This window comes from Triticum aestivum, chromosome 3B (assembly GCF_018294505.1).
Source record: "Triticum aestivum cultivar Chinese Spring chromosome 3B, IWGSC CS RefSeq v2.1, whole genome shotgun sequence".
Classification (NCBI taxonomy): domain Eukaryota; kingdom Viridiplantae; phylum Streptophyta; class Magnoliopsida; order Poales; family Poaceae; genus Triticum; species Triticum aestivum.
Window position 1 is genome coordinate 199,223,023 of NC_057801.1, and position 24,437 is coordinate 199,247,459.

At 45.6% G+C, this 24,437-nt stretch overlaps 1 protein-coding gene and 2 pseudogenes across 1 annotated transcript; 1 reads left to right on the forward strand and 2 right to left on the reverse strand.

The window, feature by feature from the left end:
- The first annotated feature begins 9,847 nt into the window (after positions 1–9,847).
- Positions 9,848–11,820, forward strand: LOC123065218 (cytochrome P450 71A1-like; annotated as a pseudogene).
- A 6,503-nt stretch (positions 11,821–18,323) lies between these two features.
- On the reverse strand, positions 18,324–18,462 carry LOC123073100 (uncharacterized; annotated as a pseudogene).
- A 2,335-nt stretch (positions 18,463–20,797) lies between these two features.
- Positions 20,798–24,418, reverse strand: LOC123069346 (protein Mpv17). The gene is made up of 3 exons (XM_044492177.1): positions 24,103–24,418; positions 22,732–22,823; positions 20,798–21,531 (listed from the first exon to the last, which is right to left on the reverse strand). The coding sequence occupies exons 1-3, from the start codon at positions 24,262–24,264 to the stop codon at positions 21,129–21,131; spliced, it is 657 nt and encodes a 218-aa protein (XP_044348112.1). The 5' UTR covers positions 24,265–24,418; the 3' UTR covers positions 20,798–21,128.
- Between the last annotated feature and the right edge of the window lie 19 nt (positions 24,419–24,437).

The following is a 24,437-nucleotide window of genomic DNA, read 5'->3' on the forward strand; positions in this document are numbered from 1 at the left end:
CTCTGTGGCAAAATTCAAGGCTACTTATGCTGATAATTTGCCACTTCTGGAGGGCAAGCAACAATGGGATGTTGTAGACCCAGGATTTAAACTGAGTGCTCCATTGCAAAATAGGCCACCTAGTAGACCTAGGAAGACAAGAATTAGGGCCAAATCAGAGGGAAAAGGACTTGGAGGAAGAAAGAATAAGTGTTCAAGATGTGGGAAGCTTGGGCACAAAGGCAGCCACTGCAAAGAGTCCATTGACCCTGCATTTGGAGAGGAAGAACATTGGGGTGCTGATAATGCCAATGATGAACCTCTGACTAAAAATGATGAAGCAACTGATGTTGCTACTAATGAAACTAGGGAGGCAGATGCTGCTACTGATGATGTAAATGCAAATGCAAGTGTTAGAGATGATGCAAGTGATGAAGATGCTGCAAATGCAAATGCAACTGCTAGAGATGATGTAAGTGAAAAAAATGCAGGTGCTGGAGATGCTGCTAATGCAAATGCAACTTCTACAGATGCAACAACAGTCAGTAGTGCAGTCAGGTACTTTTTTGGTTTATTTTTGAAGTTATTTCCTAAATTCTTCAATGTTTGCTAACTGGCCTCTCCCATTTATTTGTGACTTTGCAGCCCAAGAAAGAACTACAAAAGACCAGCTGAGAGGGGACAATCACCACATAAGAAGAAGTTCAAAATTGCAGAAGAGGAGATTATAGGTTCTGTCACTGGAAGCAATAATCCTACCAGTTCTTATACTCCAAACAAGTCTGTGAGCAAAACTGTGAGCACTAGGAGGAGTTCTAGGCTCTCTTCGAACCCAGCTTGCAATACTAGGAGCAAGAAGAACAAGTAGATGTGGTAGTACTTGTAATGTTGTGAAAATTTGTTGTGGTTGTGAAAATTGTAAGGTCATGTACTAGATTTGAAGTTTGTTGTGGCACAATGCTGTGAACTTTCTTATGTCTCAGTGTGATCATGTCCTATGTTTGGTCCAGTTGCTAGTGTGCCCATTTAACTGTCATTTTTGTCACATTGCTACTGCACTGTCACATTACTACATTGCTACAAAATGGAACACAATATACTCAAAATAGCAAACTCATTTCCAGTTAAAACTTGTCACATTACACCAGATGAAACTCATTTCCAATGTGCTTTGGAACAAATACAACTAATTAAGATAGCTCACACAACAGTACATTACATTTCATTACATACCATAATCCAGCTAGTATGGATTCTTAAACCACTCAGAAAAAACTGATGCCAAAATGCTAAGGCAAATTACTATGAGAAATCCCCATGTTTGCATAAGCTCATTTCTCTTCTTGATCTTCAACTTGAGTTTCTTGTTATTCTCTATTAAGTACATCAACCTCCTCTCCAAATGATGGGACTTTAGCCAGCTTTTCTCCAATCCAGCATGAAATTCCTCAAATGCATGAGCAACACAATCTGTGGGAGGGGGATCAATCCAAACTACCCAGTCGCATTCATCAGGGAGCTACAGAATTAATCATACATTATACAACAAAAAATTGGCAAATAATGACAGACATAGTGGGAATGAGAGTTAATCTTACATCTAGGGGGCAGCCTAAGAATCTTATTCCCATGCTTGCACCTCCCCAGGCGACGCGACGAGCGGGGATGAGACTGTGCCCTGCGCACCGCCGCGTCGTGCTCATCTCCAGCCCAGAGAATGACGGATGGGGGAGGTAGAACTCGGATTGAAACTGAACAATCCCAACACCATCAACCTAAACGCAGGAAATCCCCAATCTGATGAACCCTAATTGGGACAGAAATACCCCCAGATCGATCCACCGATGAGCCACACTTACCTCGTCAGTCACCGACGAACTCGACGTGGACATGCCGCCGCCCTCTAAATCGACCCACCGTCGGCCTCTGACTCCTGCTGCGGTCGCTCTCTCCCCTCTCCAAATCGAGTCGTCGAGAGGTTGAAGAAGAACAGAGAGAGAGTGAAGCGAAGAGGTAAGAGAGGGCCCACATGTAAGAAAGAGGGGCAAATATGTCAAACTGACGGCAAGTTAGCGGTCAAACAGCCTTGACTGGACGGAAACGGAGCGGAGGGGCATTTCTATAAGTGGCACTGACGGCAGAGGGGCAAAACTGAGCATACCCGAAAACTAGGGGCAAAACTGAGTAGTGGGTTCGAGTTAGGGGCAGAACTGGAATTGGCCCATTGTTAAAAGATGATGTTACTAATGCAGTGTTGGGTTTTCTAAACAGGGGTGAATTGTCGATGGGTCTAAATGACACTCCATAACCTTGATCCCAAAGGTACGGTACCCCCAATCGATCTCTCAATATTGACCCATTGCATTATGCCCCGTGCTATATAAAATTGCAGCTAAGGTTATCACTAACCGTATGAGGGGATGCATGGATGAGATTATTAGCGAGGAACAAATCGTGTTTGTTCCTGGGCGTTTGATAACTGACAATGTTTTGGTGGCCTTTGAAAGTGTCCATACACTCTGCAGGCGGAAGAAAGGCAAAAACCACACGTGTGCAGTTAAGCTGGATATGATGAAAGCGTATGACAAAGTCGAGTGGCATTATCTGGAGGCCATCCTAATGCGTTTGGGATTCAGTCCTACCTGGATAAGTTTAATTATGAAATGTTTCACCTCTGTTCACTTCTCTGTGAGGGTAAATGGTGAGCTGCAACCTTACTTCACGCCTTCCAGGGGCTACGGCAAGGTGACCCTGCTTCACCTTACCTCTTTCTGCTGTGTGTAGAAGGGTTCTCATCCATGCTTAAATTCTATGGAGGATACATTGAGAGAGGCATTAGGGAGAGCGTACGCTCGCCGTGGATGAGTCACCTGCTTTTTGCCGACGATTGTCTAATTTTTCTGAATGCAAACTCACAATGCGCAGAAAGATTGAACGACATCCTAAGGATCTATGATGAAGCTTCAAGACAGCGGGTTAAAAAAGACAAAAGTGCAATATTTTTCAGCCCCAACACGCCTAGCTCCATACGATAGAATATCAAAGGAACGTTGGGTATCATGATAGAAGCGTTCAGTGACAGGCATCTTGGTCTTCCCACTGCCGTTGGCCGGATCATGAGCGGCACCTTCGAGCACATAGGTGAGCAGTCGAGGAGTAAGATGCAAGGCTGGTCAGAGAGGCTTTTTGCGTGTGCAGGGAGAGAGGTCTTACTCAAAACAATTATTTAGGCGATTCCCACATACAACATGATTTGTTTTCTTCTAACAAAAAAGGTGTGTAAAAAGCTCACATCTAGTATGGCAAAGTATTGGTGGAGCAGCTCGATCGACAAGAGGGCCCTTCACTCGATCTCTTGGAAGGAATTGGCAAAACCAAAATGTCAGGGAGGGATGGGTTTTCATGACCTCCACATGTTCAATCTTGCACTCCTTGGCAAACATGGTTGGCGCTTCATGACAAATCCCACCTCACTTGTGCTAGAGTTATGAAGGGCAGATACTTTCCAGACACTGATTTCCTGCATGCCAAAACACCCAAGGCTGCTTCGGCTACCTGGCGGGCAATCATTGCTGGACATGAAGCTTTACTTGCGGGGATTGTTCAGCATGTTGGTGATGGCACTTCAATCAATCCATGGACAAACAAGTGGATTCCCACAACACTAACCAGAGCCCCCTTGTTCATGCCGGCGGGTACGAACATCACCAAGTTAGGGAATTCATTGACACGGAGAACTGGACTTGGAAACAAGATCTAGTTCGGCACACTTTCATCGCACCGGACGCAGAGGCTTTTCTGAATATTCCTATTCGACGTGGCGGGGGTGAAGACACATTGGCATGGGCACATGAGAGATCAGGCATCTACACTATTAAATCAGCGTACCGAGCTCTAGTGATTCAGAAAGAGCATCAAGCTCGAGAAGAAGGGCAGGTAACCGAATCTTCAGTAAGTAAGCAGCAATTGTGGAAGTCATTATGGTCTCTTAAAGTGGTACCAAAAGTGTGTGTGTTCTGGTGGAGGGTACTTCGTGGAATACTCCCCGATGAATGCACGCTCAAATACCGACATATTCGAGACATTGGACTTTGTAAAATTTGCAAGGCAAAGGACGAAGATCTGGAACATGCACTCATGCATTGTTCACACGCTCAAAGGTTTTGGGAGGAGGCACGCCGGCTCCTGGATATCAAACTCCCACGGCTCCATCCATCTACCTGGGCAACTGACATTTTATGTGATGCAAGGTTCTTGGCCAAAGAACGAGCATCCATCATTTCTGTTATGTGGTCTATTTGGACCTCAAGAAACAAATGGACGCACGAAGGTGACAAACTGGACCCGGCAAATTCAGTTCGGCTTACCCGCGAGGCGTTAGCATTGCTGGATATTCCTTCACACCATGTGATCACGCTGCCAGGACATGGTTGGCACCCTCCGGAGGCACACCAGATCAAGATCAATACTGATGCGGCGACTATGCATGATGAAGGAAAAAGTGGAGCTGGAGGTATTGTGCGATCATCTACAACCCTTTTGGGTGCTTGGTGTAAACCCCACCCCGGAGTGACTGACCCCTTTATTGCCGAAGCCCTAGCTGCTAGAGATGGAGTTATCTTCGCAAATCTCAGAGGGTTTACGCACGTGGTGCTGGAGACTGATAGTCTCGAGGTGGTCAACCTCTGGAACACTCGCCGCAACAATCGCTCAATTGTGGCTCCTATCTTTCAAGAAACGATGAGCTTTCTGCTAGTTTTACTTCTTTTGTATTTCAGCATGTAAGTAGATCAGCTAATGTCTCAGCTCACCTTTGTGCAAAACGCGCTTGTACGGTGACTGTGACTGAAAGCTGGCTTACGGAAACTCCCAGCTTCCTGATCAATACTCTTCTGGCTGACTACCCAGTGAATGCGTTTATTTGAATAAAGCTTAGAATTCCCTGGAAAAAAAGATCGTCACCTTTCGGTACGAGCGCCCATACGAATGCAAGCACTTGTCACCCGCAAAAAAAGTGCAAGCACTCGTATAAGATGCCATCTTGCGCCCTAAAAAATCCTATTAGTCGGGATTGACACGGCATACAAGCGCGCGTAAGAGTGCAAGCGCTCGTACGGTATGTCGTCTTACGCTCTATGAAGATGCTAGTTGTGGCTGCCAGGTCATATGACTGCACGTACGAGCGCAAGCTCTTTCACTTTGGTCGTCCTATTGCTCACTGCCATGAGCTGATACAGTGTACATGCGACCGGGACGGTCGTATGGCACGCCATCTTGTCTCAAAGAGGAACTGATGCACCGAGCGAGGTAGGTGCGTCTTCTTCTATTTCTGCAATGAGAGGGTTTGAGACTTATGTATATATATTTTTAAATTACCTTTTCTATCTTCATAGGGGAACACTTAATAAAATTCATTGTTTGGAGTGGGTAATTCAAAAATCTCAAATGGTTTCCCCTACTTAAGAAAATCATCCAACCAAGCATAGTTGGGCATTAGCACATATAAATAAAAGTATTTTATTTCTCTAATTCATCACTATCACTAACAGTAGACATCTCGACCAGAGGGTGACATTCCCACAAGTCAAGTTCATTACCTTCAAGTTCCTCTGAACTATAGTCATGATCATACTCTTCTTCATGCACGCTAGTATCTTTTTTATCGAAGAGATATTCTTGACTATAATAGTTGATGGCATTCACCAAAGCATGATAATTTGTACTTCGTGATCCCCATCATTTTGCTGCAATTTAGTTTCAAAAATATTTAGTTTATGATCTTTTACCAATTCTTGCAGCCATGCGTCTAGGGTGTTGTTTGCTCTTCTTGTGCCACCTTTTCTTCATCCTTCCACGGATCTTGTAAAATTTTACGTCTCCCAAGGAAGAGGCAATTTGATTGTGTTTATTGATCACTAATGGGTTATCGCTGAAAACATTTAAGCAGAAAGTATGAATAGGTTTCAATTTCACATAAATCAATACGTCCCGATTCTTCATATCTTAAGATATTATATATGTAGAACCTCATCAACATCCTCAGGAAGTACACATTGTAAGACCACCAATCTAGCATTTAATTTATCACTAGCATTACAGCTTGCTAGCACGGGGTCAATATTACTCTTACATTGATATTTCAGGTGCTCTTTGGATCCATAGTCTATGCATGGTAATGGATATGAAGCACATATGAGGGATGCACCTTTGTTTACCAATTGCAACCATCCGTTTAGCGTTGCTCTATCAGTAACTGAAAATGGTTTATCTAGGTAGTTCTTCTCCTCCATTGCAGATTTTAGTTTTTTCCTGAGTAGACATCTCAGAAGACATGATGAGCAATTTTTTTAATGATTTATAGGCTAATAACAACAAACAAAATAAGCTAAGTGTGAGCGATAAGTAATAACCAATCACTATGCTCCCCAGCGATGGTGCCATGAAATGCTTGATGACCTTCAAGTGCATGTAGCACTTTCGTGATAAGTGAAGTATCGAGCTCACAGGGAGCGAATAGTAAGGCATCACAAACCCCGTAACTACGTCGTCACTTAACGGAGTTCCATACGCACCCAAACTGGAGTTTGAAAATAGTCTACCTCGGTTAGTTGCTAAGGGGGCAAATAAAAGGAGAGTTTGAACTAAACTACCAAGGTTCATTTCATATATTGTATTACCTTATATGTTATCTCATTACAACTATTTTATCTATGTAAAAGGATGAATATTAAGTTTCTCATAGTAGTATGCAAAACTCTCCATAAGCCATGCACCTAAACTCTTGGGCGACACACATCGTCGGCAACCTATCTATGTGAGGCCATCATCTAATAAATAGCAAGGGAGCTCCTATTTTGACGCATGGTGCATCAAATAGCCTCGCGACGCACACATGGACCCCTTGACTGGGGCGGCCCAATGGTGGCAGCTCTAGTGAGCGTGCGTTCGCCCGTACTGTAGCACGGCGATGTGATATGAAAAAAGGAAACACGCCCCACAATGGAATTCAATCTCCGGACCTATAGCTTGTCAAGAAGAGTAGCTGACAAGAGTTGGTGACCAAAGAGGAGGCTGTGCTGTTAAGAACTATGCACAATGCGAATCTGGACAGTTTTTGAAAAAAAAAAACATTCCTTGGAAATTGTGAAGAAAAAATTAAAAAGCGACTAATGTTTGGAGATCGGGCAAGATATTGAACAACTCAAATGAATTTTGAAATTATTTTTGTAAACATGAATATTTTTAATAAAATGGAATTTTGAAAATCCCGCTCATTTTTGAAAAATGCAAACATTATTCTAATTTTCAGAACAAAATTTATAATGGGAATATTTTTATAATAAATAAAATTTCAAAAGCGTGAAGATATTTAAAATTCTTGAACGTTTTTGTAGACGTGAACATTTTTTTAGTTTGTGAGATTTCTTTTTGGAAAACAGGAACATATTTTAACTTTCTGAATATCATCTAAAAAAGAACATTTTTTAATTTATGAACAAAAGTTGAAATCACAAACTTATTTTGAAATCTTGAACATATTTTTATAAACACAAACATTTCCGAAATTTCCAATAGAACTAAAATCAATAATAATTGCTAAAACACACAATTTTTAAAAACACACAAACATTTTGAAAATTTGAAAATTCACAAACATTTTTTAAACTTCCAAAAAATAAAAATAAAATAAAAAGAAACATAAAATAAAAAAACAAAGACCGACAAAAAGGAAAAATTGTTGGGGTATTTCCCAAGCTATCTACAGAAATTGGTCGGCCAAAACGCATAGCACCGGCACTTTGCCGCAATAGGCGACAAATAGGGAATTCGGGATAGCAATTGTATCAACCATGAATAACTATGAATTCTCGGGGCTTGGCATGCTCCCCCTCCTTATATTTTATTCCGGGAGGGGGGGGGGCATAGGTCCCCCACCCGGCACTGCAATATATTTGTTCAATAGGTCAAGTTATGTGATTCAGTTGGTGTTCGTTCTACCCTTGAGTGCCTTCCAAAGCTCCGTGGACGGGATGCGACTGGCGACTGCACCGACCAGCTCGCCTGTCGGCTCTCCGGGAAGCCGCCGGCAGCGCTGGCTGAGTTCTCGCTCGGCAGCGCCCTCGCCCTGGACAACTACAACATATCGGTGGTTGACAACTACAATGTTCCCATGTCGTTCTGCTGCAGTACCTTCGGTGCCAACCTCCTCTGTCTCGACGCCAGCTGCTTCGATGCGGGGAAGGTCCTGCCTTGCACGACAGAGGCCAATTTCCACCTTGCCTTCTACTCGTACTAGCTAGTGAGCCCTCCATCGCACGAACGAGACATGGTCGACGAGTATGCATGTTGAATGACGAGTACTTAGCTACTATTACTGGTGATCAAAACAACAGGTCGTTGATGTCCCTGCAAGTGCACAGGGCATTGTCATTATTTCACGATAAGTAAAGTGTCGAACCCACAGGAAGCGAAAAGGATGCCATTATCAACCCCGTAACTACGTTGTCACCTAAACAGTTTGTATGTACCCAAATAGGAGTTCGGAAATAATCCACTCCATTGGTTGCTACCGAAAAGATAAACCAGTTACACTAAGGGCTAGTTTGGTTGGAGACCTGGCACAAATTTGCCTGGCCTGAAGCTTGCCTGAAATTTGCCTGGATATTGTTTGGTTCATGTCTTGAGTAAGCCTGGCGTGAGGCATCTGATGGCATGATTGTTAGCCTGGCCCAGGCATCTAGTAGAGAACGCCTGGCGCTAGCCTGGGACGCTAGCTACACTTTTCACTGGATAAAATTATGGGCCAACAGTACTTTACAAGCTGACAAAGCAATTGATCTCAAGCCTGGCTCAGGACATATGCCAAACACATCAACCCCAGGCTAGCCTGGCCAGGCATTTTTCTTAACTTTTCCAGGCCCAGGCCAGGCGCTGCCTTTACCCAGGCATGGAGGCGTGGACTCCAACCAAACTGCCTCTAAATTACGGAAGGAAATGTAAAAACAGGAGATAAACTAAATGAAGGCGGAGTTTGAGTAGTAAACGCTCTTCAGGGTTCCAAATTCATCACCACTAATGTGATCTGCACAGCACATGTGGAGGCATGGTTCTAGATCTCCATCTCTATAGCCACATGTTATATGTCGAAAGTGGGCAGATCCTGGTGCAGATGCGCGCTACAAGGATAAGTTGCGCATCACATACAACTCCGACCTAGTTTTCTCACGCCGGTTTTCACTAGGTTGATTAAGTGTTTCCTCGTAGACGAAATCCTTCTTTGGTTTGCCACTACTCCCCTACGGGTGGCAAAGACGAAAAAGAGAGAATATTATTGTCACCTCTTTACCTCAATACTCTAACCTCAACAGTAATAGTAACATTATCCATGGTCAATCTTGGCAAAAAAGCGAGTGAAGCCTCCTCTCAACATTAATAGAGGCTATTAGCTGGAACATAAATACAATGATATCATATCTCCTATAGGAGTTCAATGGTTGAGAGGTAGAAGATGACAGGAAAAACGGTTGAGGGGTAGAAGAAGGCATCTATATAACTGGAACTTGCATCTGAAGGCTGAAAACGATTCGAATGACCCTAAATCCATTTTCAGCGCACTTATATTACCACTAGCCTCTCCTTTTCCTTTTTCTTTTTAACCACTCATCTCTTGATCTATTTCCATTTCCCTCAACACGGCAATGCCACCACATATTTCCGTGGACGCCTTGAGTGCATGGTTACTTGTTTCACGTCCACCACCACTCAGCAGATGCAGATCCATTGAAGTTGAACACGGTGCAGCTTGTCCTATTTTTCTGCCAGACATACCCCCATAGCGAATTTTTAGGAGTCACAACGAATCTTTTGAAATGGATTCGCTGCACACATCTGCACGTAGTAATTGTGCCCCAAGGAGCTGGTCCATTCACGCAGTCGCCAGCATTACGAGTACGGCCTAAGGCGCCAGTAGCCCAGAACGCACGCTCGTCCCGACGACATGGCCGTCTCGCCTCTTTCACTCCTGCTGCTCCTCCTCGCCTTCGCCGTATCTCTGTTGTACATCCTCCGTAAGCCCGCCCCTCTGCGCAGCGGCAGCGATGGAGCACGGAGGCAGCCTCCGCCGTCGCCTCGCGGCCTTCCGCTGCTCGGCCACTTGCATCTCCTCGGCTCGTTGCCGCACCGGGCCCTGCGGTCCCTGGCCGCCGCGCACGGCCCGGTCCTGCTGCTCCGGCTCGGCCGCGTGCCAGCCGTGGTCGTCTCCTCGCCGGCCGCCGCGGAGGAGGTGATGAGGACCCGCGACCTGGCCTTCGCGAGCCGGCCCCGGAGCGCCATGGCCGACCGGCTCCTCTACGGGCGCGACGTAGCGTTCGCGCCCTACGGCGAGTACTGGCGCCAGGCGCGCCGCGTGTGCGTGGTCCACCTCCTCAGCCCGCTCCGCATTCTCTCCTTCCGCAGCGTCCGGGAAGAGGAGGCCGCCGCGCTGGTCGAGCGCGTCCGCGGAGCGGCGGCGGGCGGCGCCGTCGTGGACTGGACCTGTGTGAGTTCCTCGTCGCCTACGCCAACACGGTGGTCTCGCGCGCCGCGTTCGGGGACGACAGCGCGCGCAGCCTGTACGAGGAAGGCAACAAGGGACGCGAGCTGAGGAAGGTGTTCAACGACTTCCAGGAGCTGCTCGGCACGGCGCCTGTGGGGGAGCTCCTGCCGTGGCTGGGGTGGTTGGACGCCCTGATGGGGATGGAGGGGAAGATCAGACGGACGTTCAAGGCGCTCGACGGCGTGCTCGAGAAGGTGATCGACGACCGCCGCCGCCGGCGTCAAGCCGGCCAGCAGACTCGAGATGACGGCGGCCATCACAGGGATTTCGTGGACGTGTTGTTGGACGTGAACGAGACCGACAACGAAGCTGGCATGCGGCTCAGCACGACCGAAATCAAGGCCATCATCCTGGTACGTGTTGTCATCTCGGTGCCATGTCACGGCGCTTGTTTTGTTCATGCTTGACATGTGGACGCGCAGGACATGTTCGCGGCGGGCACGGACACCACGAGCACGGCAATGGAGTGGGCCATGGCGGAGCTCATCACGCATCCGGACAGCATGCGTAAGGTCCAGGACGAGCTCAGGGCGGCCGTCGGTGGCTCCGCGCACGTCATCACCGAGGGCCACATCGACAAGCTGCACTACCTCAAGGCCGTGGTCAAGGAGACGGTACGCCTGCACCCACCGATCCCGCTCTCTCGTGCCCCGAGAGCCACAAAACGACGCCGAGATACTCGGGCACCACGTCCCGGCGGGCACGCGGGTCGTCATCAACGCGTGGGCCGTCGGCCGGGACCCGGCGGCGTGGGAGCGCGCCGAGGAGTTCGTGCCGGAGAGGTTTCTCGACGGCGCGGTGGACTACAAGGGGCAGGACTTCCAGCTGATACCATTCGGTGCTGGGCGGAGGGGGTGCCCCGGGGTCGGATTCGCCGCGCCGACCATTGAGATGGCGCTCGCGAGCTTGATGTACCATTTCGACTGGGAGCCGGCCGGCGGGGCGTCGCTGGACATGCGCGAGGTGAACGGGCTGGCCGTGCGGCTCAAGTCCGGCCTGCCGCTTGTCGCTAAACCGCGGTTTCGTTAGATAAACTTGTTGCTATGGTGGTTTTTATCCCGCGAGAAGAAACGGGGGATATTATTGAAAATCTGTAAAAAGTATTGTAGTGTTTTTTTATTGTTGTTGTTGGTAAAGTATTGTAGAGTTCAAACTGGAGGCAGAAGGCAAAAGGAGCAAAGAGAAGGTAGGGAGACGACTAATTTCCTTTTTAGTCTACTAATTCCATTTCTTATAACCCCATCAGAACAGTGGTTCAACGTACATATCCTCTACACTCCAGGCCCATGGGCCAAACGCTCACACACTTGCATGCGAATTTTCTTTTAAAATGTTGATATTTTTATAAAATCTCGAAACTATATTCCTCTTTGAAAAAAAGAAAATTTATCTCCTCGTCGTTGCCATCGCGAACGAAGAGTTACTCTTCGACGCAGTCGCGGAAGAAGAGATGGCCTTTATGGCGGATACGGAAGAAATGGGAGCCTTCATGGACGAAGAGTTGTCTTTGTCACTAGCCAAAACAAAGAGCTCGCGAAACAACCCCGCTCCGACCTGACCATCATGGCCACCTCCCACCGACTAGGACATTCGTCTTCCCAGGAAAGGAGGCCTCCAACGAGGCCCCAGGAGAGCGAGCGACCTCCGCCTTTCACGTCTATGGCGTAGTCATCTTCACCTTGGACGCAATATCAAGCCTTTCCTGGTACGGTGTGACAGCTACTCCCTGGTCCTTATAGACAGCCACTACGGTACTCGTCTAGTTCTGACCGTCAACATCGAAGAAGATGCTGCCTTGATGTGCAGGTATCCAATCGTGTGTGTATTGCTTAAAGTTTTAAATAGCGCACAATTTTATGGATTAGTTGCCTTGTCCGCGGACATATGCGGAAGAAAATTTGCGGGTCTCTATTAAAGTTTAGGTAGCGGACAACTCCTCTTACGGCTATAGCGTGCTACTTAAAACAGTTGTATAGCTAGCGTGTTTCCAGCCGCCTCAGCTGAGCACGCGCGACGACGACCGGTGCTGGCCCCGGAAGACTGCGCGCTACGGCGACGGGTGTCGGCCCTGATGCTCTGGACGACTGTGCACGAGGACGACGGTGCCGGCCATGATGCTCTGGACCTGGACGACTGCGCGAGCGAAGACATGAGTTGCGCTCGTCTTTCTCCTGTGTGGACGTGAACGTGCGTGATGGCTGCATGGGATCGTCTTATCCATGGATTGGGTCAGTACCTGATCGAGGGTGTAGAATAGTGCATGTAAATGACAGCAATCAGCGTGGTGTATTTATCCCATGTACGAAACCCATTTCTGCGGGCAACCTCTCCAACAAAAAAAAATGTGTGTGCACAATGAGATTCCTCTTGAAAATAAAAATCTTCATGTCGTATTTAGATCGTGAGGTTATCCTCACAAAAGATAATTAAAAAAGAAATTAGCAAGGATGCACTAAGTGCCGCTTTTGTGGCGACGAGGAACCGATTCAGCATCTACTGCTTCACCATTCACTTGTCAAGCTATTATGATGATCAATCCATATAGCTTTTAATCTACCTCCACTAATGAGTGGTACGATATGTTTGAAAACTGGTTAGTGGGGTGAGTCCTAAGTTGGAATCTAAGATCCATGTGGGAATTTGCGCTTTACTTTGAGCCATTTGAAACAACCGCGGTGATTTTATTTTAATAGAATGAAAAAAAAGCTGCAGGTTATCTTCAAGGCCATCCGCTGAATCCATAGATGGTCGTTACTACGCAAGGAGGAGGATCAGCTTTGGTAGTAGCCCATGAGAGGTGACCTCCTTGAATTCATTCTGCCGATTTAGTTGGTGTAGGATTTGTGATGTCATTTTCCTATGTTTTTTTCCTTTTTAGTTTGCCCTTGGGTTATCCATGTGTGCCCCTTTTTTTAGAAATTTTTATTGTTACCAGTTGCTAAATTTTAAAATAATCAATAAACCGATGCAAAGGCTGAGGGTATACCTTGTTTAAAAAAAGAGGAAATTAGCTCACATTTATATCAACACGTAGATAATTAGAGGGCATGAAGACAATAACTAACATGAACAAAAGAAAAGCAGCACATGAAGGCTGAGGCTCAAGATGGGAATGGGCCGGGTCGGCCCGCTGGGTCACTGACCCGGCCCAAAAAGTCAGGGCCAATGAGCCAAGCGGGTTGCCTTAAATGATATATGGGTCGGTGGAGCCGGCACCGTGCGACCCGATGGGTCAGACGGGTCAACCCAATCCTTGCGCTTGTCAAATACATGACATGCGATGGATACAAAGATTACATGGATTATATTACAGGTCCTTAGCTTGATGCTTGTCCATGTAGCTCGTCCCAGCTAGCTGTAGCTCGTTGGTCCTCTCTTGGCTCAATAACTGTCCAATGATTATTCAACCATCTTCACGTGAAGTGAAATCCATGCGCTACAAATGGGCCTATGGAGTTAGAGACTTTTTTACATTTACTCAGGGAAAAACTATTAAAGTACTCCCTCCGTCCCAAAATAAGTGACTCAATTTTGTACTACCTTGTGCTAAACTTAGTACAAAGTTGAGTCACTTATTTGGGACGGAGGGAGTAGAAAGTAAGAAAAAAAGTACGTCTCTTACTGTGATGTCAATAAATAAATAAATCCGTCTCTTACTCTGACGGGAGTGTAGCTAAGGCAGTCCTTATGAGGAAGCGTAGAACCCTTTGTCTCGGGCCGCATTGTATTTATATGACCGAAGTCTTGAAGTACAAGTTGAGAGAGATCGATCGTGATCGTGATCTGCTCGAGAGGTTACATGAGATAAGGGAGAGAAGAAAAGATAGATAGAGATACAAGTTTAAACAACTATTCTATCTTTATACACTTTGTATTCTAACACTCCCCCTCAATCTAAACCTACTTGCCAAGGTTAAGATTGTACTTGAAATCATCTAACCTCCGCATTGTCAAAGGTTTTGTGAATCCATCAGCAAGTTGATCACCTGTTGGAATAAACCTTATATCAAGCAATTTTCGTGCCACTCTTTCTCTGACAAAGTGAAAATCAACTTCAATATGCTTTGTCCGTGCATGAAAAACAGGATTAGCTGAAAGATAGGTTGCACCAATGTTATCACACCATAATCTTGCAGCCTGTGGAACTTTAATTCCAAGTTCATGTAACAATGTCTGAATCCACATTACTTCAGCTGTTGCATTAGCTAAAGCTTTATACTCAGCCTCAGTGCTTGAACGTGAGACTGTTGCCTGTTTTCTTGCACTCCATGACACAAGGTTTGTTCCCAGAAACACAGCAAAGCCACCTATTGACCTTCTGTCATCAGCACACCCTGCCCAATCTGCATCAGAGTAAGCTGACACAAGCATAGAAGAAGACTTGACAATCTGGAGACCAAGTCCCTCTGTGAACTTGAGATACCTCAAAATCCTTTTGACTGCTGTCCAATGAACAGTAGTAGGAGCATGCAAATATTGACATACTTTGTTAACAGAATATGAAATATCAGGACGTGTAAGAGTCAAGTATTGTAATGCACCTACAACACTTCTGTAATTTGTTGCATCATCTGGCCCAAGTGCTTCTCCACTTTCAACAGTAAGCTTTTCTGAAGTAGAGATAGGTGTACTGACCGGCTTACATTTTTCCATACCTACCCTTCTGAGAATGTCCATGGTATATTTCTCTTGTGTAAGAAGTATGCCATCATTTACCTTCTTGACCTCAATTCCAAGAAAGTAATGTAGATCTCCCAAATCTTTGAGAGCAAACTCCAACTTCAAATCCTTAAGCAGACAAGTTGTAGCATCTGAGCTGGAACTGGCAACGATTATATCATCAACGTAAACAAGAACAAATATAGTAATATTGTTCTTATGATAAAAGAATAATGAGGTATCTGCCTTTGATGGTGTAAACCCAAGCTTTTGCAACTGTGTACTTAACCTCGAATACCAGGCTCTTGGGGCCTGTTTTAACCCATACAATGCCTTGTCCAACTTACAGACATAGTTTGGTGTGTTTTTGTTTTCATATCCTGGTGGCTGCCTCATGAACACTTCTTCCTCAAGAACACCATGAAGAAACGCGTTCTGAACGTCTAGCTGTCGTAGGCTCCAGCCTCTGGAAATAGCAATAGACAATACAAGTCGAATAGTAGCTGACTTAATAACAGGACTAAAAGTATCTTCATAATCTATACCAAACCTTTGCTTAAAACCTTTTGCAACCAGTCTGGCTTTGTACCTGTCTATACTTCCATCAGCTCTTTTCTTAATCTTATATACCCATTTGCAGTCAATCACATTAGCATCCCTCTTTGGGGGAACTAATCGCCAAGTTTTGTTTTGCATTAATGCATCATATTCAACATCCATAGCCTTCTTCCAATCCTTGTGTGCAAGAGCATCATGCAGATTTGTTGGCTCACCAACGGTTGTGAGAAAAGCTCGCTTGAGTTTATCATACCTGATTGTACCATCTGTATATTGCTTCTCCTTGACAATACCTGACCGAGATCGTGTATGACGGAGAGGAAAAGGAACTGAAATTGCTGCAGAAACAGCCACGGATCCGTCTGGCACAGAAGATCCTCCAACTGCAGATACGCTCCCCCCATCGCCAGCGGCATCGGAACGCGTGACGCAGGGCGAGACGCTGCGGCGCGGGCTGGTGGGCTCTGCACTGGTGGGCTCCGCGCCTGTCGGGCTGTCGGCCACCGGGGCAGAGGCGCTGATTGGCTCCGCGCCTGGTGGGCGGTCGGCCACCCGACCGGGCGTTACGGGAGACGCGAGGCGATCCGCCTGGGATCCCGCTCCCGTCAGACTGCGGCGCGAATCGTCCTCGGATCGCATGACCGCAGTGTCAGGCGAATCTGCCTGGGATCTGGCGCCTGGTCTGTTTTGGCTGCATCTACACACATAAAATCATGACCTGTGGCTGCACAATCAACATGAGATTCAAAATTTTCCATGGAATTTTCCACATGATCAGTTCTAATTAATTCACCCCCGTGATCAGGAGAAGATAAAGGATCAGAAAGAAGGGAGATTTCAGCACGCAAAAGAGCTCCCGCGTTAGGATGAAGTTTAGCAAATGGAAATAATGTTTCATCAAAAATAACATCACGAGATATATAGATACGACCGGATGAGATTTCTAGACATTTGTATCCTTTATGAAGATTACTATAGCCAAGAAACACGCATTGGGTGGACCGAAACTCAAGTTTATGGTGATTGTAAGGACGTAAGTTTGGGTAGCAAGCACACCCAAAGATTTTTAGAGAGCTATAGTCTGGTTTTTGATGAAACAAGCGTTCCAAAGGAGTGGTGTTGCCAATGACTCGACTAGGCAAACGATTTATAAGGTAAGTAGCTGTGATAAAGGCCTCATCCCAATATTTAAGTGGCATTGATGCATGAGCTAGAAGAGACAAACCAACTTCCACAATGTGACGATGTTTGCGTTCGGCTGAACCGTTTTGTTGATGTGCATGAGGACAAGAGACATGATGAATAATGCCAACGCTACGGAAGAAAGAATTGAGTTTCTCATATTCTCCTCCCCAGTCACTTTGGACTGCAAGGATCTTTCTATCAAACTGTCTTTCAACAAGTTTTTGGAATTCTTGGAAAACAGAAAAGACTTCAGATTTGAACTTAAGCAAATATATCCATGTGAATTTGCTATAATCATCAATAAAACTGACATAGTATTTCTTGCGACCAAAAGAATCTCTTGCATGACCCCATACATCACTGAAAATAAGCTCTAAAGGAGCATGAGACACACTATTTGACAGAGGATAAGGAAGTTGGTGACTCTTTGCACATTGGCAAGCTTCACAAACTGACTCACTTTCGGGACTACGTGACAACGAAAGATTGCCTTTATTGACTACTTGCTTGACTATATTTGGAGAAGGATGACCTAATCTTTGGTGCCATTTGGCTAAGGAAGGCTTGATGGCAGAATAAACTTGACGGTGACGCTTTCGATCAAAGACTCTTGATGTGATGGGGTATAATCCTCCAATGCATCTACCGTGATGGATGAGCTCCTTCGTTGCCCGATCCTTTATGAAAAAATAGGTAGGATGAGTTTCAAAGAAAACATTATTGTCGGAAGTTAAACGAGACATGGAAGCTAGATTTTTATCGGCTTGAGGTACATGAAGGACATCTTTAAGGACAAGATCACGTTTAAGGCTAGGGGAATTAATAGAAGATTGACCAATGTGGGTGATGTCCATACCTCCACCGCTTGCGGTGTGAATCTGATCACTGCCGTGATACCTCTCTCGGAGGGCAAGCTTCTCTAGCTCATTCGTGACATGATCCGTAGCTCCAGAATCAGCATACCAGACCGTATCACCATCAGCTCCGCCGTGCTCCCGCATGGCTGCAGCGACATGCTTTGTGTCGGGCACGAAGTCCTCATCATACCGGTGCCAGCAGTCAATGACTTCATGGCCCGGTTTCTTGCACAGCTGACATCTAGGACGACGGTTGTTGTTGTTGTAGCCGCCGCCGCCGTTGTAGCCGCCGTTGTAGTTGTTGCCGCCGCGGTCACCACCATTGTTGCCGCGGTCACCAGGGCGACCGTGGCCCTGGTTACCACTGCGCCCGCCGCCGCTGCTGTTGCTGCGACCGCGCCACTGCTGTCCACGCCCACGACCGCGTCCACGAGAGGCGACGTTGACAGAAGACTGGCGCAGATTGCCTCCTTGAAGCATGCTGAGGCGGGCGTCGAAACTCAGGAGCTGGCTATACAGCTCCTGAACCGTAACAGGTTCGATCCGCGCCGCCAAGGCCGAGATCACTGGATTGTAGTCGATGTCAAGGCCGGCGATGACGTGGGAGATGATCTCGGCGTCTCCGAGCGGTGCACCGGCGCAAGCAACTTCATCTGTAAGGGTTTTAATTTTCCCAAGATATTCTGCCATGGTTAGATTACCTTTCTGCAGATTGGTGAGCGCCATCCTCGTGTTGATCTTCTGGGCTTGCGTTTGCGCAGCAAACATGGCATGGATAGAGTTCCACACCTCGGCCGGCGTCTGGAGCATCGCTACTTGGGCAAGGACCTCTCGAGACAAGGACCCCATGAGATACCCTTGTAGCTGCTGCTGCTGCGCAAACCAGATCGATCTGGCGAAGTTGAAGACCTGCTCTTCCTTCCCATTGTTGTCGATGGTGATGGTGGCAGGGGGCGCCGGGCTTGTGGCGTCGAGGAAGTGCTCCATCTGTGCTCCTTTGATCTGAGGTAGCACGACAGCCTTCCAGAGGAGGAAGTTCGTCCTCGTAAGCTTCTCTGACGGAGGCGGACCGAGGGAGGGCGAGCTGCTGCTGGAGGTGGAAGATGAGGCGAAGGTGGAAGGTGCAGATAGGGACAGAGCGCTCATGGTGGATGCGGACGCGGTGGCAGCAGCGGTGGACGACGTGGTTCCTGTCATGATTGCCTCTCTCTCGATCTCGGTTCCTCTCTTCTGCGATCAACTAGATGGATTCCTTCTCGAGGGCTAGACGTACGAGAGGAAGGGCTCTGATGACCATATGAGGAAGCGTAGAACCCTTTGTCTCGGGCCGCATTGTATTTATATGACCGAAGTCTTGAAGTACAAGTTGAGAGAGATCGATCGTGATCGTGATCTGCTCGAGAGGTTACATGAGATAAGGGAGAGAAGAAAAGATAGATAGAGATACAAGTTTAAACAACTATCCTATCTTTATACACTTTGTATTCTAACAGTCCTTGCCTCACACACACGGGCACATGCTAGAATAATGGCGGCCATGTCCATTATTCCTGAGGCCTATATTTGTAGCGCATGATTATCTACTAATCATTATTTGTCGAGGTCTTTAGCTTGATGCCCTTTCAAACCACTAACCTTTCAATCTCGTCATTTTACTAGATGTGAATAGATCATATATGTGGAAAGATAAGATCTTGTCAATTTACAAGACTATATGTAAATATAGTTGTAAATGTGAATCCGCTGGATTTTGGGTCGGCCTCGTGTACCCAATGGGCTAGTGAGGCCACAATTTTCTGACGCAATGGGCCGACCCATGGCCTCATATATTGACCTTGGAGTCACGGGGTCAGGTCCAAGGCCAGGTCTGGGTCGGGCCATTCCCATCCTGAGCTGGTGCCTACTAAAAGGTACGGTGGTCATCTTCTCAGGCGCTGTGGGCATCACTCTGGCGGCCCACTGAATTCATGAGACATTAGATTTGGGTCCAAAGCTCAATATCACGCATGTACGAAATCCTTTTATACGGATGTAGACACTGAAAAGGACTTGATGGGCAACCTTTCCGACAAGAAAATGTGGACAATGAAATTCCTATTGAAAATAAAAATCTTCATGTGGTATTTAGATCGCAAGGTTATTCTGACAAAAGATAATCTAAAAAAGGGAATTGACAGTGATGCACTAAGTATTGCTTTTGGGGCGACGAGGAGTCAATTCAGCATCTATTCCTTCACTACCCACTTGTCAAGCTACTATAACGATCAGTTCATATAGCTTTTAATATATCTCCACCCACGAGTGGTACGAATATGTTCAGAAACTGGTTAGTGGGGTGAATCTCAAGTTGAAGTCTCGGATCCGTGTCACCGTGTGGGAATTTGCACTTCACTTTGAGCCATTTGGAACAACCGTAATAATTTTATTTTTGACAGAAGAAAAATTATGTAGGTTATCTTCAAGGCCATCAACTATTACGCAAGGAGGAGGATCAGGCGCCTACAGTCTTCGGTTGCAGCCAATGGGAGTGATCTCTTGAAATTTCTTCAACTAGTAGAATTTGTGATGTTATTTTCCTGTGTTTTTTCTTTCTAGTTTGCCCTTGGGCTATCCATGTGTGACTGTTTTTTAACTTTATTGTGATCAGTTGATAAATTTTAAAATAATTATGTTCAGGTTGTGTGCATCACTCAATGTAGAGGCCAAGGATACCCCTTCTTCTTGAGAAAAAGGAAATTAGCTCACATTTAAATCAACACGTAGATAATTAGAGGGCATGAAGACAATAACTAATAACATGAATAAAAGAAAAGCTACACCTGAAGGCTGAGGCCTACTAAAACGGTAAGGTGGTCATCTTCTCAGGCGCTGTCGACATCACTCCAGCGGCTCACCCGAGAACCTCTATCTGGCCCGTAAGCGAATGAACGATCATGCAAATGGACTTCACCAAGAGAACCAAGACTAGAAAGTTTTCGGCACCATTCCAGATTTATGAAGATCATGTTCCGACAACACCAGGAATACAATGAATACTCGTTAAAAATACACGCTCTGCAGGTTAAACAGCATGAACAAATGCTAGATTACGAAACAAAAAGTTAAACGAGAGCATTGCCTTCTCGTTGAAGTTGTGGAAACAACAAAGATCATCTCCACATGACAGTGACGCCCAGTATTGCTGGCACCCGAACTCCACGTAAACAGCCGCTGGCAGCAAGTGATATACTTCCTGGATATATCGGTCAAAATGACAGAAGCTAACTTCTGGTCAAGCGTCTTCGATCATGTTCAGATCAAGCGTTGCTCTTCTGGTCTTCGATTTTCTTCTGGAACGATGTGAACCATTGCTTCCAAGCTGCATCTCCTTGTTGCTCGATCCAGGACAAGAAACAGCTGTCTAACAGGCAGAACAAGTTCACGTAAAGCAGTTGATATCGCACGGGAATGAAGCGGAAGTTTGCGATCTGCACAGCCGGCCAGATGGCTCCCCCTAAAACCAGGGCAGGAATGATATCCCTCTTCACATCATCCTTCACCTGCTCCAGGCTCCTTCCTGAAGCTAGGCCCACATAAGAGAAGAACAGCCCCAGATCTAGCGGTCCAAAGAGGAGACCATCCGCTGCAACCTTTGAGGCTACAAATTTGAACGAACCAGGCAGGTATCTTCGTCGGACCATACGATCCAAGTATTCGTACCTAGGTCACAAAAATGAGTACAAGTCATATGGCAGCTTGCTTCACGAAGCCAAAAGTTGTTAGCTCCTAAAATCAGTTGACATTTTGCTTAGCCACTAGTAAACCTTCAAGGTTAATTCCCAGATCTTAACCAGTGTTAGCACATTGACAGGGTGCAACGAATGAGACAAAGTTGTGGCACACCAAAGTGGGAATGACAGTAGAGGTCTGTTGGAAGGTAATGTCCCATTTTGTTTTTAGTTAAGAGATTTCAAACACCAATCTTGTTTCCAGTTCAAAACCTTGTAGCCAAATGAAAATTTAGAACAACTAACAACAGGTTAATTCGGTCCACTGCTAACTACTCTCCAGAAAGAGCAGCGTTTTAGTACATGAGTCTAAGGAGCAGTAAGAATGAACGTGCAACAAAATGTGTGACACCGTGAAGGATTTAATATTGAAGTGGGTCAGTGAGAACACAAATGAACATAAAAAGATGCACAGCTGCAAAGTGCAGCCCAAGCTAATTTTGCTCCAAAATTTGATGTGCAAACCAAGTTTTGGTTCACAGCTTAACAATGAGGCAATATTCAGTACAAGAGGCCACCATTAACATATTTGTGCATAGAGGCCTATAGTTCATAATGCTCTATTCATCTTTATTGTGCTGAAACAAACAAACGCATTGCCACAAAAGTTGGCATTCACCATCACCAATTACACTAGTAATGATTAACCATTAAGTAAAAATTCAAACTTCCAATGAATTCATGAACCAAAAATCAATATGAGCAAAGTATATGGCATTTAAGTGTCTTCAATGTTTCACAGTTCATTACCCATTTATACTAATATTACGTCATCTGTATCAATAAGTCATCACCTAGATCACCTAAAAGGAAAACATAAGTGCATGATGAAAATTACTAAATATGCCTTCCATTTTGAGAATTATCATGATTCATCATTTTGTTTTTTGCCATTTTATGGTTATGTGTTTGTGGCCCTCTTTGGGTCCTTTATCTGCAGTTCTATACCATGTGGTAACTATCAGCCTGAGACTTGGAAGATGGAGTTCTATCAGATTTACCATGTTAATGTTGTCCAAACTATAATAATTTAATATCTAATCAGCCTAAAACCAGAAAATAAAGAAACCGTAACAAAGTTGAGCTTAACACCATCTGCTCACACCATATATGAAATTATGAGAGAACTAACCAGTAATGTCCCACAGGTCCAACAAAAGCAAATCCAAATGAACTTGTGATGCCGACCCTCTTCCAATCAATTTTGAACTCTTTATCTTTATCCTGAAAAGGTAACAGAGCTTCGTTAAGTGGATAACAATGAAAGTGCAGAATATCAAATTTTGGTTTGAATTCCTTAGATTTTGAAATTTAAAGATTGGTTTACACTTTACAGACTTAAAATATCAAATTCAAAACTGGTTTCCTGATTATTAGAAATAAACTATGCAGCCGGTAATTCTCTGATTAACAACAGAGCCTGGATTCTTAGCAGAAACAATAGTCAAATAGTTCTCCATGCTGGCTGGTCTCAAATCTAAATAACAAAATACATCTAAAGCTAAAGATCGGACAGAAGGGATACCATTTGATATTTAAGAAAATGAAAACTGAAAGCATGTTTTGAGGAGCGCTTAGACATGAAAATTGCAGAAAGTACATACATACATCAATATGTCACCCATTTTCTCGTTATTAGATCCAACAAACGGCATAGGAAGGAAACAGCCCATATGAAGGTCAAAAGCAATCAAAAGGAGCCTCTTCTGATGCCCAGCGAAATTCTTTTCTAATGTCCAGATAAAGTTAAATTCCACGAAGCTAGCTTTCATCATATCAAAGGAATAACATCGAAATCAACCTCTCATTCAATAACCCATTCACTCTGATTCTATTTTTCTGGGATGAAACCCAAAAAGCTCTAAAGTCACCAAACAATACATGGATACACCAAATGGAGCGAAAAACAAATAGGCACTCAAATAATCGAGTGACACTATGAACCAATAAAATCTCCTACCCCAGTTTTAGCAACAATGCTCCAATGTATTACCGAAAAGAACTGCCAAATGACAACACACCAACAACAGCATATATAGAGATAACCACAGGAACAGATTTGGTGACATAGCCTTCTTTTGAGGGGGGCAAAATAGGCTTTAGTCAACAAGAGAACATCGAACACAGCATAAACCCTACCCAAACATCAAACTGGTATGTGATTAAACAACAATTTACTTACAGAAGTTCTAATATTATTCTTTGCATGGAAAATCAACGGCACAAGCAAACGAACCACGAAACCGGTCGTTGGTTTATATAGTTATTACTTTCTCCAATGACCAATCACATATCGACCCTGTTGAAACAGATTAAGTATCCCCTGCGTCTAAAAACCGATCCCTCTGGTAGCCTAGGTTATATGTACCCCCAGGGAAGTCCCCACTCCCAAGCGACCGTATTAGCTGACAAATCTTTGGCGCGACGGCACCCAGAACGACCATGGAATCCGGGGATCACTAGTTCGAGAAGGAAGGAGTGGTAGGGGCGGTTGACTGGCTACCTCGGGGTTCTTGGCGTGGTGGTGGTGGGAGCTGGCGGATTTGTGGGTGACGGCCTGGGCGCCGATGTCGCCGAGGGCCCAGAGGATGCCGGAGCTGACGACCTGCGTCCGCACGGGGTAGGAGGACAGGGACTGCTGGTACCATCGCCATAGCCGCCGCATCCCTGCGAGCGAGCCGAAAAAATTGACGGGGGAGAAGGGGAAAGGAAGGAAGGAAGTGGGAGTCGTCCCCTCCCCTCTATTTCCTTGGATTTGTTCTTTGGGATTTCGCTCGGTTTTTTGAGCTAGGGTTAGGTGGGCAGAAAGAATGGTGGGTCGTCTCCAGCCAATCAGCC

What these genes read in the sequence shown, in the direction of transcription:
- LOC123069346 (XM_044492177.1), bottom strand. Translation starts at nt 24,264, where the DNA reads ATGCGGCGGCTATGGCGATGGTACCAGCAGTCCCTGTCCTCCTACCCC. An exon ending in ACCACGCCAAGAACCCCGAG is followed by an intron (nt 22,824 to 24,102) that starts GTAGCCAGTCAA and finishes TTACCTTTTCAG; the next exon opens with GATAAAGATAAAGAGTTCAA. An exon ending in GGACCTGTGGGACATTACTG is followed by an intron (nt 21,532 to 22,731) that starts GTTAGTTCTCTC and finishes TTTGTGACCTAG; the next exon opens with GTACGAATACTTGGATCGTA.